The sequence below is a fragment of the Zingiber officinale genome, chromosome 6A (assembly GCF_018446385.1).
Source record: "Zingiber officinale cultivar Zhangliang chromosome 6A, Zo_v1.1, whole genome shotgun sequence".
Classification (NCBI taxonomy): Eukaryota; Viridiplantae; Streptophyta; class Magnoliopsida; order Zingiberales; family Zingiberaceae; genus Zingiber; species Zingiber officinale.
This window is the reverse complement of record NC_055997.1, coordinates 3,672,629-3,687,638: the sequence shown is the minus strand read 5'-3', so window position 1 is coordinate 3,687,638 and position 15,010 is coordinate 3,672,629. Positions and strand designations below refer to the sequence as shown.

Genomic DNA, 15,010 nt, shown 5'->3' with positions numbered 1-15,010 from the left:
TAGTTCACCATCTTTCGACGGGTGACCTCATTTGACTTGGGGCCAAAAGTTGATGGATACGATGCTTTCTTTCTTTCGTCTAGTGTCATAATCACGCAAGGTCTCTTGAAGACTCATCTGAAAATGACGAGGACGACATTCTGTTCCCGCTCACAACGACCAACACCTATCGTGCCCGACGACTACCGACTACCCACTCTTCAATCGACTGTGCCCGAGGGCACACGAGGCCAAGTTCTGCGCTCGGCACCAACTGACAATGCATGGAGTAGAGGCGACGATGTCATGACACCCAAGCAGGTGTGCCTTCGGCCACAAGGCCTCGGACACAACTTGCATTCAAAGACTCAATGGTTCACTAGATTCTGCAATTCACATCAAGTATCGCATTTCACTTTGTTTTTTTATCAATTGAAGAGCCGAGATATCCATTGCCAATAGTCGTTTGATTCTGAGGAAATCTCCGATGCATTAGGCTCCCCTATGCACGACAAGGGGCCCTCCGCTTCTGAGTTCATTATTACTTAGTGTCGATTGCATCGAGCTATGGTCAATCGCCCACTGACATGGATGGGGCGAGGAAAGGGACACATTCACACATTCATAACCATCTGTCATTCTATATGCTCTCTCAATAATTATCCTTTTGCAGGTTCATCTACGAAAATCTTATTACGAACTCTCCTTCCTCTAAATAATAAGGTTTAATGGACTTCTCAATACATCACGAGTGGCGAACCACCCATGCCCCCCCCATCCGAACATTTCACCAAACCATTCAATCAGTAGAAGCAACGGGTGGTGTGTACAAAGGGCATGGACATAGTCAACGTGAGTTGATGACTCGCGCTTACTAGAAATTTCTCATTGAAGACCAACAATTGCAATGATCTATCCCCATTACGATGAAATTTGTTAAGATTACCCAAGCCTGTCGGACAAGGCAACAAACTCGTTGAATATATCAGTGTAGCGTGCGTGCGACCCAGAACATCTAAGGGCATCACAGACTTGTTATCGCCTCAAACTTCCTTGACCTACACGACTATAGTCCCTCTAAGAAGCTGGTCGTGAAAGGATGCATCCACGTAGCTAGTTAGCAGGCTGATGTCTCATTCGTTAATGGAATTGATCAGACAAATCGCTCCACCAACTAAGAAGGACCATGCACCACCACCCATAGAATCGTGTGATTTCTGGCGATCTACCTCTCCGGTGAGGTGAGTGTGCGTGAAAGAGCACTGTGCTCTCAGTCAAGAATCTCCTGCTTCCCACGCTCAGCTGCTGGACTCACCTGATTGGCGGCTGTTAAGAGAGCGTTGCTCTCCCTTCGCATCGACGAGGGCGACTGTCACGCCCCAGGTAGTCCCTGTCCGAAGAAATTTTGGTAACATCTCCCCTGTACGGATGACAATATGAATCCAGAATACATATATCTATACATCGGCTCACACGGCCGGAACAATACAATACAAATAAGAAACAAACCACGCAGTTTATAACAACATTCCACACAGTTCAACATATAATCAATCCACGCAGTTTAATAAGGAAAGACGATATAGAATCTCGAAGATATATGTAAACATCCTATTCCACTACAACGAAGAAAGACAAAATCCACGAAGTAATGAAAATATATCCACAGCGGAAAACCAAAAGTAGTAAACCTAAGTGTTCGATATAAAGTCCACAATACAAAACCCACATCACAAGTATATAAGATGCAAAAACAAAACAGATCCCGACAACAGGAAATCCTCGCGATAAAGGGGCTAGCGACTGTAATCTCTCCTGACGGCCTCAACCTGAAAAAAATTGTAACAACGGGGTGAGTTCAAAGAACTCAGCAGGTAATCCAATAGATATGTATAGCAACATATAACTACTATCAATATCCTAAGGTGCAGTCTCCTAAACCATAGGATCTATAGTACAGTTTCCTAACAGTACAATCTACGGTACAATCTCCTAACAGTATAACAGATATGCATAGCTGAAATGAACTGTAATATCCAGCAATAGGCATAAAGTATAGTCTATAGTAAGAATAATAATAAAATGCATAACTGAAATAAACTGTACTCACCTGCGAGGCTTGGGCAACTTACTATGAACATACAGAGATAAAAAAAATAGTCAGAGCAAATAAGTATGTATCATGTATGCATGTCAATCATATGTAATCACCAAAATGCATCATCTAATATGCAACAATCACAATAAATGCAATCTGTGCATATGATGAAATATGACATGGTCACCCCTGTCAGCCAGTCAGCCATCTCACACACAATGGTGAGACCGAGTGGATAGGGCTGTGACACCGTGCACTCTGCCATCACTGCCCCTGAAGAGTGACCGAGTGGACGGGATGCTGTCGGAGTACACCTATCCTCCTACCTCAAACATAGTGAGGGAGCGCAATGCTCTCATCTCCCGGTACGCGATGACGGGGAGGGATCCCTACCTGCTACCACGCTGCAGTCACACTACACATGAGCGGACCAGCGGAGCACTACAGAGCTAACTACCATACACACCCTAGTGTTGTGCCACTACCCATGAGTGGACACGTTGTGTGCAGGCCCAGGTAGCCAGCCGACGAGCTCAACAATAATGGAGTCGTCAATCGCCCAGCATGCAATCATGCGATATGGTGCATGCGGCTACAATATGACATACCTGAACAAAGCCTTCTCCATATATGTGCGTGCCAAAAAGGTAAACACATATAAATATAACCATGATATACGCAGCATAGATCCAACAACATATAACAAGTATCTACAGTAACTGATCCAGTGGAAATAACACTAAATGTATCTATCCATCTCCATAACATACATAAACATAGCAAAAGGTAAAAATCATCCAATTCTAAAGTACAGCAACTAACAGAAGAAGCATGTGATAGGTATCAACTAAGCTAAGACTAGTGAAGAAATAAATCTACCATCTACCACTAGTAATTATATATAAACTATACATATCATAAGACAGTATCAAAAGATAAGTCAAAGGGTACCCGTCTCAAATAGAAGGTACAGTATCACGCCAAATCCAATGTCGAGACGTCTGTCTCGAATCAGAGTCCTGTGTCAAACAATATATATATTTTATTTAGCTAAATCCAAATGAATAGCTAAATAAAAATCTCTAAAAATAAATTAGGGCAAAACCCTAATCAACCCAATCACATCCTACCTGAATAAATCTAACAGTCAATTAGGGTTAGTTACCTAATCCCTAATCACCAATTAGATTAGAAACCTAAACTTAAATTAAACCCAATAGTTGACCAGGGTTAGTTACCTTAACCCTAATCATTCCATTAGATTAAATCTAAGCAAATAAATCTAATCACAATCAGCAACTAGTAATCCAAATATACCTAATTCAAAACAAACATAACCCTAGTTCAAATCTACACATGATCATATATCAATTCCTTGTTCCTTACCTCAATCTCAGCTACTGTAACTACTGAAATCAGAAGAGCTGCTGGATGAGGTGGCTACCGGAACCAAGGTGAGCTGCTACTAGAGCCAACCAATCCACAAAACAAGACAGAACAGAACTTCACAGCCTACAGATCCTCTCTGTTGGGTTCACCTCACAATCCAGAACTTCACCTCACTGGTAGATTCATTTGGATCAAATAGTAGATCAAACCATAGAAATCAAAGATCACACACCCTAATCTTACCTCAATCGTGACCTTAATCAGCAGCAAGGAAGATAAGGTCCAAGATCCCTATCGATCACCTCCAGAACACAGAACCTCACTGGAAATCAATCCCGTGACCTAAATCATTGATCCACAGCAGCCCAATGCTTCCTTTAATCAAGAACCGTAAGGTCATCACAAAAGAAAAACAATCCAACAAGATCCTTGAATCTCCATAATTCCCAACATTACCTCAATTGATCGTCTCTAGAAAATGTCACCCGATCCAATCCGTGAAGCAGAGTATCGAAGATACTACTGACCCCCAATCAGCAACAATGAAGACGGAATCCAAGATCTGACTTGGGATCGCCAAGAATCAGAGAGGAAGAGAGCAGAATCGAGGAAGAAACTCAAAGCTAGGGCACAAATCAAAGAACAGGAAAGAGGAAGGATCGGTCGCTTACCCGTGGAACCCTAATTGCCCCCTTCACGTCGGCGATCAGCGATGGCACGGCTCAATCCAACGGCGTTGTCCGATCCGGCTAGAGAAGACACAGATCGCTCCGGGAATGACTCGTGGAGAAGGAATGAAGGGCCGATACGCTGGGGACAACACAGATCGAGCACCTGTCGTGCCCTAGCCGCCTCGCCGTCGACACTCGGCCGCCGAATCCACCGAACAAATCTCCCCTCAGCCGAAGACAGCACGGCTCCGCTGGTTTCTGTCGTGTTCCAGCAAGCTCCAGTGGCTTCCTCCTCGGGCGGTGTCGACGATCGACGAAGGTCCCTCGGCTTGGCTTCGATTCGTCCGCTAGACAAAGAGAGGGAACAGAGGAAGGGAAGAAATGTCGGGGAAGAGGAGAAGCTCGGGTTCGGTGATAGGTTTAGAAAAAAAAAATAAAAGAAAAGGAATTATATAAATAACACATTTCTTCACTTAAATGGGTATTCCAAACATGCCTTATCCGAACCCAAATTTGATCCCCTCAAAACCCGTCGTACGAGCTCCGAAAAATTCCCAAAAAAATCTCTAAAAATTCTGGAAAAATTTTATAAGGCTATTTCTCAAATAACCATATTTAAATCGCTCCACCAACTAAGAATGATCATGCACCACCACCCATAGAATCGTGTGATTTCTGGCGATCTACCTCTCCGGTGAGGTGAGTGTGCGTGAAAGAGCACTGTGCTCTCAGTCGAGAATCTCCTGCTTCCCACGCTCAGCTGCTGGACTCACCTGATTGGCGGCTGTTAAGAGAGCGCTGCTCTCCCTTCGCCTCGGCGAGGGCGACAATCGTCACCAGGCTGAGAGATTGGCGCTGACACGGCAATAGGATGGAGCTGAAGGTGACACGCGTACAGTGATACAGGGGAACGGTAGTGGACGATCTCTAGAAAATTCTATATAGATTGCACAATATTCACAACACAGTACACAAGCAGAGAATAACTAGGGAAGGAAGGGCGACACGAGGACGTGAGGACTTGGCTGGAGAAGAGTCTTTCTCGCAGCCGGCGATCCTGAGGCAGTGGCGTTTGGGTAGCATATGGTTTGTTGAAACCTGCTGAAACAGATCTCCGGCCGTGGGGCATTTGACTCGAACAGGGCAGTGCCAGCGCTGACGCCGGAGCAAGGGGAACGAAGACGGTGCCAACCGACGACTGTTGACACCTTGACTATCTCGCCGTAGTGAGAAGAGACACCAGTACTTGTCACCTTGCTCAGCCAATCACGGACAGGCAGACACAGTGACGTGGATCTGCACTTCCCGATGCTGGTAGGTGAAATTAGAATTTGAATTCAAAGTAATATTGGATTGATTTTGCACGCCCTGGCTCCGTCAGTGCGAGATCCGAAATCCAATTAACTTAACCGCTTACTGTAACACCAACCGACCATCAGAAAGTTGGATTTCCGATGATCTACCTCTCCGATGAGGTGAGTGTGCGTGAAAGAGCACTGTGCTCTCAGTCAAGAATCTCCTGCTTCCCACGCTCAGCTGCTGGACTCACCTGATTGGCGGCTGTTAAGAGAGCGCTGCTCTCCCTTCGCATCGGCGAGGGCAACAATCGTCACCAGACTAACTCTGGCCTCAGTAAGGTAACTTCGATGATAGGTAACCCCCTGTACACGGACAGAGTTACAAAGGACAAAGACAGAATTAGCTTCGCAAGGGTCTTGGTGGAAATAGATATCACGAAGCCACTACCTGAGACCATTCCGGTCACCTTACCTGATAGCAGAGAGATTGACTTGCAAATCAGCTTTGAGGCTGTCCTCAAATTGTGTGTAATTTGCAATGAATTGGGACACCATCAGCAGGATTGTCCGGCGAAATTGATACAACAGAACACAGAAACTGCAGCTACTGGCAAATCTCAAATGAAGACAAATATGATGCATGAGAAGCAGAATTTGGCCACAACACCCTTGGACCTGAACCAGCAGAATGTTGCAACTGTGGATGGTGTTGAGGATGGGGAAATCATTGAACAAAACAAGCATCACTCATCGCTGACAAGAATTCCTGAAGATGGCACGCTTTGGAAGGGAACACAGAGCAGAAAAGAGAAGCAGGTTGTTGATACCTACAGCAGTGGACAAACAAGCACACCCACCATTTCTGCAAGGTTGACAGGAATGAACCCAGCAGCTGCATTACTACACGGCACAGCAAAGTGGAAAAAGAAAAGCAGTTATCAGAGAGTATCAGCTCAAAGAACACGTTTCAAGCAGCTAAAACAACTTCAGCCACAATATAGAATGGTCTACAGGGCAACTGATAATCTAGCAGAAGGATATCAGGTTCCTAGAACCAAGCAGCATGCCACTGTGGATAGAAATGAACAAAGACAACCATCAGATACTACAGCAGGCAAAGAGACAACTGACAAAGACAGACATGCAGCTATCACAAAAGTAAATCAGAAACAGAATCGTATAGCAAACAGCACAACATCAGAAACTAGACCAATGAATAGGGAAGGTGCTTCAGCAAATGCCGGAATAAAGCAATCAGTTATGGGGACAAGAATCCAGCAAAGGATGAAGCAGACGCCAAACCAGATTGCAATAATGCCCAACTCAATTCCTGAAACTGTCCAAATGGCACACTCTGCTGTAACTCTGAATACTGGCACGAATGGCACAAATGGCACACTAACTCCACGGCAGCAGAAATCTTTGCAGGTATCCTTGGGCATGCAGCAACATCCTAGGCCAAATGGGAAGCTAGTTGCCAGCCACAGTAAAGGACCCAAAGAGAAAGTATCAGGAAAAGCCAGATGCTTGTCTGGGAAAAAGCATTTCAACCTGGCACTAAAAAGGAACAAACCAAGAATAGGTTTCAAACTGAGAACGGCAATACCAAAGCCGTTGCCTCATAGGCTCACCAGCAGGAAAAAAAACAAGCTAAATCAGTCTTTCTCATTGCATCAGAACATGATTAATGAACTGCTACAGCCCTCATCCAATGCACACTCTTTTGTGCCACAGCACTCAGACAGTGGGCCAGGGGATAAACAGCAAGCACAGTTGGGGATTCCAGTAACTGAACATTGCTGCCAAAACAGTGCAGATATTGTTGTAGAGGAATGCCAGAGGACAATACCACTGCCAAACTATGAAAACAAGGGAACTCTTCAAGCTGAACCCAGCACTGAACAGAAAGAACAGGGAGAAAGCAGTGAATTGCAATGCAGAATGAACCATACCAACACTGATAAAGGCAGCATACTAGCAGGAAATCTGAGTTCTTTGGCTGTCAATGAGCAGACTGAACTTGCACTCCAAAACCTGCACCCACCTGGTAATCAGCCTGGACCCAGTAGCCACAGGCAGGATAGGACTTCTGAGAAAGGAAGTGACCAAGAAGACAGTACAGAGCAATCAGAGTCTGCTGGAGGTAGTGCCAGTTCATCAACTATGCAAGTTTCTACTGGAAATAGCTATGGGAACAGTGAAGCCAGTGGCACAGAAAATGGCACAGAGGAAAATTTAGATTTAGACCAGCAGTGGACAGTGCAAACAAGAGCCAGAGCTGCAAAAAGGCAAATGCATGCTAATCAAGCACATATCAGCATTCTGGAAGGACAGAAGATGGAGCTAGTCTCAGCCTTACCAGCATCCGACTATCACCAAGGCTTGCATGCACCAAATGTTGACAATACTGGGCTGGAATCTGCAGCCACGCAGGAAGCAGATTTGGCACGAATAAAAGACATCAAACAGCCGCACAGCAGTAAGCATCACCTCCCTTCAAACCAGATGACAAAAGGGGTTGCTGAGTCACGTAAGAACAGGTTCCTGCCACCAAAACAGCAAGGAACAGTAGGTAGTAAAGCTGGGTTCTCACTACTCAGTAGAGAGGATGGTATGGATGATAGAGTATAAACTCGAAACCAAGCGGCAAGGCGGCCTAGGCCGTCTACCTCCACATGAAGATTGCATCTTGGAATGTGAGGGACTTTAACCAAGCCCCCAGAGGGAAGTACAGAGCTTCTTTCTGAAACACTGGCTAGTAGTGATGGGCCTTATGGAGACGAAGTTGACAGTACGAGCATTTGAAGCAATGAAACTACGTAGATTTAGACATTTGGAGATGATACACTACATCAAAGAGGGCTCTTCAAAAAGTCGAATGTTAATTATTTGGGATCCCCAAAAGGTTACCTTTACCACACTAGAGTTGAGTGAGCAACATATTCATGGCAACCTTACTTGCAAAGTTACACAGAAATCATTTCTCATCACCCTTGTCTATGGTCAACTCAACATAAGCGACAGGAGGGGCCTATGGGAAAGTCTAAATATGATTGGCATGGATATGGATGCACCTTGGATAATACTTGGGGACTTCAATTCCCCCTTATCCATTGAAGACAAAAAAAAGCTAGTATGCCGGTCACCTCCTATTAAGTTACAGATTTTCATGATTGTGCCTTGAGAAATGGACTTGAGGATCTCCCTCAAATTGGGTGCAAATACACTTGGTCCAACAATGAAATTTTCTGCAAATTGGATAAATGCATGGTTAATAAAGGGTGGCTTGAGCAGGACATGAGGGGAATGGCTGAGTTCCTTGCACCCGGCTATATATCTGATCATACATCATGTGTGGTGACAATTATGGGAGAATTGGAACACACCAACAAGCCTTTCAAATACTTCAACATGTGGACTACCCATGAGAAATATAATAGTGTGGTAGAAAGGAAATGGTCAAGCTTGACTAGGGATATAAATGGAGGCACAGCACAGTTTCGGATGAAACAAAAATTGCAAGGTTTGAAGGGTGAGTTTCGGCAATTCAATAAACTCCATTTTCAGCACATCAAAGAGAGGGCAAACCGGGCACAAGAGGAGCTCCTTCATATGCAGCAGCGGGGATACATTGCTGGACAGTTTGAAGAGACCTACAAAATGGTCCGAAAGCAAGTAGATCAATTAAACCAAGCAGAGTTCCTTTTTTGTGCTCAAAAGGCAAAGTGCCAATATCTCCGTGAGGTGGATCGAAACACAAACTACTTCCATGCACTAGTCAAAAGAATAAATCGGAGAAGAGAAATAGTTGTCCTTGAGAAGAGAGATGGTGGTACCACAACAAGTCTACATAAAATTGTGACCGAATTCCTATAAGCCTTCCAAGGCTTGCTTGGCACAAACATCCAGCGTACCCCAATCCAAACGGAATGTCTAGTTTTTGGGAAGATGTTAAGTTTGGAGCAACAAGAAGCCCTTCAAAAAATATCGACTGAAGATGAAATCAAGAAGTCTCTCTTTAGTATTGGTGATCAAAAAGCCCCGGGGTCGGATGGGTATGGATCAAAATTCTTCAAGCACTCATGGAACATCATAAAGAATGATTTGGTGGCGGCAGTGACTGAGTTTTTTAGACATGGGCGACTACTTAAGCAATGGAACCACACACTTATCTCCCTAGTCCCAAAAGTGCCACATGCTAGCCGAGTGGAGGATTTTCGACCCATTTCATGTTGCACAGTCTTCTACAAGATAATTTCCAAGCTACTTTCTTCTAGTCTTGCGGAGGTTGCTGAGCATATTTTTCACCCAGCCCAGGCTGCTTTTGTGAAGGGAAGGAACATAGCAGATAACATTCATCTAGCACAAGAGATTATGCGGAATTACACTAGGAAGAGAATCTCCCCTAGGAGCACTATGAAGGTGGATCTCCAGAAGGCTTTTGATATTGTTCACTGGGAGTTCTTGATGGATGCCCTTGCAGGACTGCAGTTCCCTCACACCTTTATTGCTTGGATACGAGAGTGTGTTACTACCACTAGTTTTTCCTTGTCCATCAATGGTGGTATGTATGGTCACTTCAGGGGTGCTAGAGGACTACGACAGGGGGACCCTCTATCTCTGTACCTCTTTGGGATATGTATGGAATAATTGGTCATGCTCATAAGCCAGAGGATGAGGAGAGCAGATTTTCACTTTCATCTGAAATGTCAGGAGCTCAGAATTACCCACCTTGCATATGCTGATGATCTCCTACTATTCTCTAGAGGTGATAGATCCTCCACGAGGGTTATCATGGGTTGCTTAGAGCAGTTCGAAATGATGGAGGGTTTGCGGCCGAATTTGAACAAATCATGTATTTATATGGCTGGCCTAGAGGGAGATGCACGACAGGAGTTGCTCACCATCACAGGTTTTCAGGAGGGGCACATGTCTTATAGATACCTGGGGATCCCACTAGCATCAGAAAAGCTCAAAATTACAGATTATGGTCCCTTGATGGATGCGTTGAGCAGGAAGATCAGTATATGGCCGAAGCTTACTCTTTCTTATGCAGGGAGAGTTCAGTTGATACAGTCAGTGCTGCAAGGAGTGGAGTGCTATTGGATGTCGATCTTGCCATTACCGATGGGAGTTGTGGAGCGTATTTATAGCATATGTCGGAGCTTTCTGTGGACATCCAAGCACCCCCCTATCGCTTGGGCTGAGATGTGTAGACCGAAAGAAGAGGGAGGGTTGGGATTAAGGGAGCTCTCTGCATGGAACACTGCTTTACTATCCAGGGTACTATGGCGAATACATGATAAGCAGGATGCTCTCTGGATTCGATGGGTTCATCACACTTACTTATAGGACAGACATATGGCGATGGAGAAACAGGCACACTGACTCTCCACTTCTGAAGAGGCTAGTACAGATACGGGACCGCATGGTTACTTCAGTTGGATCCGTACAGATGGTACAACAGACCCTGGCAGGTTGGTTTGGCCAGGCCAGCTCGACTCACAGAGGCGTCAGTCAGGCATATGATTTCTTCCGAGATACTGGAGCCCGTGCACTATGGACACAGACAGTATGGAGGAAACATATCCAACCCAGCCATAGCTTCACCCTATGGTTACTTGCACATCGTAGGTTACCTACCAAGGATCGATTGGAGTACCTTGGGGAGGCTGACAGGATTTGCTTATTATGTGGCTCGAAGGAGGAGACGCAGGATCATCTATTTTTCGGATGCCCACAGATACGATGGATATGGGACTGTATCAGGGATTGGCTACACATGACACAAGATGACTACGCATCGACGGATGTTGTGGGTGTTCGTGCGGCGCTACCGGGGGACGGGGATACTGATGCGAGCGCGCCACGCTGCTATGGCTATGATGATACATTATGTTTGGCAGGCCCACAACCAGTTGCGATTTGAGGGGGAGTCGTTTGTTGGGGAGGATGTTTTCAGAAGAATCCAAACCCATGTCTACCGCTCCTTGGATATTCACTCAGATATTGTGCTCCATCAGCCACCTTGATGTCCATCACACTTGGAGGGAGGTCCTAGGGGAGCTGCACCAGCAGGTGGAGTGAAGGAGATTTTGGTGTTATTTATTTTTGGGTTTTTTGTTTTCTTTGTTGTTTTGGTTTTTATACTATCTTGCTAGTATTGTACTGCTTGTTGTTTTTCTTTTGTGAGGGAAAAAAAGAGAGAGAAAAAAAGAGGGAAAAAAAGAAAAAAAGAGAGAGAGAAAAAAAAGGAAAAAAAATTTTAATTACAAGCAATTCTGAGCTTCATGGTTGCAAGCTCCTCCTCTCCACCATTGGATGGTTGCAAGCTCCTCCTCTCCACCACTTGGAGCCACTTGATGTTTCATTCTCCGCCACATGAAGGTTGAACCTCCACAGAAGATTGACACATGGTTCTGAGCTCCTCCTCTTCAAGATTGACCACATGGTTCTAAGTTCCATTCTCCACCACATGATGGATGCCACTCGAAGATTGACCACATGGAGCCCACTTGATGTCTTAAGCTCTTCCCCTTCACCACTTGGAGTTCACCTTGATATTCCATTCTCCAGCACGTGATGTTCTCCACTTCACAGAGGGAGATGCAGTCAGTGAGGGCCTCACAGAGTGAGAGTGTGAGATGAGGCCAATAATGTATGTGTGTGAGCGATATCATCTTGGGCATGTAGGGAGCTGTACAGAGAGGGGAAAATGAGAGTGAGGGTGGTAAGGGTGTATTTTGGTTATTGCGGGGGTGGGGCTTTGGTGAGATTGGTGAATAGATTCACCATAACTATCTATCTAGTCCGCAGCAAATGGCTCACGGTAAAGACAACACCAAATCCGTTGATGGCTGGGGTTTTGTCAAAAAGCCCAAGAGGGTGAATAGTGTTAGGACCTTCGGACGTGGCTAGAGAGGGGGGGTGTGAATAGCCGACCCCAAATTCACATTTCTTCCTACAATTTTAGTTAGCGCAGCGGAAATAAAAAATAGAAACGAAACAGGAGAATATCAAATCTCAAACGCGACGATATAACGAGATTCGGAGATGATACTCCTAGTCCTCGGCGTGTCCGTAAGGTGGACGAATCCTATCAATCTGTCGGTGGATGAGACCCCGGAAAATCGGCTAATAAAAACTCCTTCTGGGTGGAGAAACCTCGCCACAATCTCTCTTGCAACAGCAAGATCGGAGTACAAAGATAAAGCAAGAAGCCAAAAACCATATGAATGTAAAAACACTAGTTTGCTTGCCTTCTCGTCGACTGGTGATGAAGCAACCACTTCACGGATGCCAACAATAGCAGCAACTGATCAGTTGGAGTTCAGCCGAGGGAAGCTCACACGAAGCTTCAGCAGTGGAGAGCTCAACAAAGCTCAGATCGCAGGAGCAAGAAGAAGTCAACCTCTATATAGAGGCCCTCCACCTCTTGATTTATATGAACTTGCGAAGAAGAAGACACAGACACAAAAATCTAGCCGTTGTGACTCAACGGCTAGACCTGGACCGATCAGGCTCCACCCTGATCGATCCAGGACGGATCTGATCGGTCAGGGGACCGATCAGGCCCTAGGCTGATCGGTCCCCAGACCGATCCCAACTCTCACAGAGAGTTGGTTGCAAAGCCTTGATCGGTCTGTGGACCGATCAGGCCATAGGTGGATCGGTCACCAGACCGACCCAATCTGTTTGGTTACTGATCGGTCACCAGACCGATCAGATGACCCACAGTGAGAATTAGTGTATCACTGGATCGGTCAGCAGACCGATCCAGATACCCATAGTATCACTGGATCGGTCAGCAGACCGACCCAATTTTCCAGCCTTAAACCCTAAAGCCTTCCTGATCTAGAGAACAAGCTACCGAGCCCTCTCTGACCTAGTCCGGAGAACGAGCTACCGAGCCTTCTCCGACTTCCACGTCTGGTCAAGAGAACGAGCTACCGAGCCCTCTCAGACTTCCACGTCCGGTCCAGAGAACGAGCTACCGAGCCCTCTCTGACCTAGTCCGGAGAACGAGCTACCGAGCCCTCTCTGACTCCATCCAGTCTAGAGAACGAGCTACCGAGCCCTCTCCGACCTCTCATGCCAAGCTTCCATACTTGCACTTTTCCCCGTGCCCAGCTCCCTGCTTGGACTTTTCCCGTGCCAAGTTCCCTGCTTGGACTTTTCCGTGGCAAGTCTCCATACTTGGACTTTTCCTGTGCCAAGCTCCCTGCTTGGATCTTTCCGTGCCAAGTCTCCATACTTGGACTTTTCCCGTGCCAAGCTCCATACTTGGACTTTTCCGTGCCAAGTCTCCATACTTGGACTTTTCCCGTGCCAAGCTCCCTGCTTGGACCTTTCCGTGCCAAGTCTCCATACTTGGACTTTTCCGTAATCAGGTCAACTCAAGTCGGGTCAACCAGGTCAACCTTGACCAAAGGTTGCACCCACAATCCCCCAAGTTCCTATTCTTGTCAAACATCAAAATATAACTTCTCTATTCTTATCAAACATCAAAATATACCTCGAGTCAGGTCAACTCGAGTCGGGTCACCCAGGTCAACCTTGACCTAAGGTTGCACCAACAAATAGGTCCACCATAACGACCTATCTAGTCCGCAGCAAACGGCTCGCGGTAAGGACAACACCAAATTCATTGATGGTTGGGGCTTTGCCAAAAAGCCCAAGAGGGTACATAGATCCACCATAAGGATCCATCTAGTCCGCAGCAAATGGCTCGCGGTAAAGACACGACAAATCCGTTGATAGCTGACCACTTGCTAAAAGTGGGGCGACGACACTTTGTAGGATGACATCCTTGGTATGGTGACCTTGTGGGCCTTTGCAGAGTCATTACAGGAGATGGACTGCACATTATAGCAGACGGATGCATTTACGGGCGTTTGCTGCGAATGGGAGCAGGGCAGGGGATGAGGTGCAGTTGTGTTGCGGCCAGGGCCGGACACACCCTTGATGCAGACACTTGTGGGCTTTGCAGAGTCATTACAGGAGATGGACTGCACATTATAGCAGACGGATGCATTTACGGGCATTTGCTGCGGATGGGAGCAGGGCAGGGGATGAGGTGTAGTTGTGTTGCGGCCCGGGCCGGACACACCCTTGATGCAGACACTTGTGGGCCTCGTATGATTGAGATGCAGGATGCGGTCAGTGCTAGGCCACCTTTGCATAGTGCTGAGGCTGATGAGGGCAAATACATGGAGGATGAGCACTACGATCTTGACGCCTTCTTGGTATCTACAGAGCTTAGTGCATTGGAGTGCGAGACGTTGATTGTATTTTTGTGGATGGTATAGTGAGTGCACATGTGACAAGATGTATTTTGAGAGGATGGTACAGTGAGAGTACATTGCATGTACAGGGGCTTCTTCGAGGTCATACCTCAGATAGCCACCCGGATCTGGCACTTCGTCAGATCTGACTAGATATCCTAAGACATGTCGATTGTACACTTTTCTTTGATGATATATAATTTACCTTTCATCAAAAAAAAAAAGTGTGATGCAATTGTGTGAAAGAGAAGCTCCTCCTCTACTTCCTAGAGAGAGAAGCTCTCCCTTCTC

The 15,010-nt window shown here is 46.0% G+C and overlaps 1 protein-coding gene and 1 non-coding gene across 2 annotated transcripts; one reads left to right on the top strand and one right to left on the bottom strand.

Moving 5' to 3' along the window:
• Positions 1-286: 286 nt before the first annotated feature.
• Positions 287-443, bottom strand: LOC121998813. Its single transcript, XR_006116606.1, has one exon. It is a non-coding gene; the product is annotated as a 5.8S ribosomal RNA (ribosomal RNA).
• Positions 444-10,109: 9,666 nt separating this feature from the next.
• LOC121993799 lies at positions 10,110-11,364 on the top strand. Its single transcript, XM_042548108.1, has 2 exons — positions 10,110-10,578; positions 10,718-11,364. Exons 1-2 carry the CDS (start codon positions 10,110-10,112, stop codon positions 11,362-11,364), a joined length of 1,116 nt encoding a protein of 371 aa, XP_042404042.1.
• Positions 11,365-15,010: the final 3,646 nt, after the last annotated feature.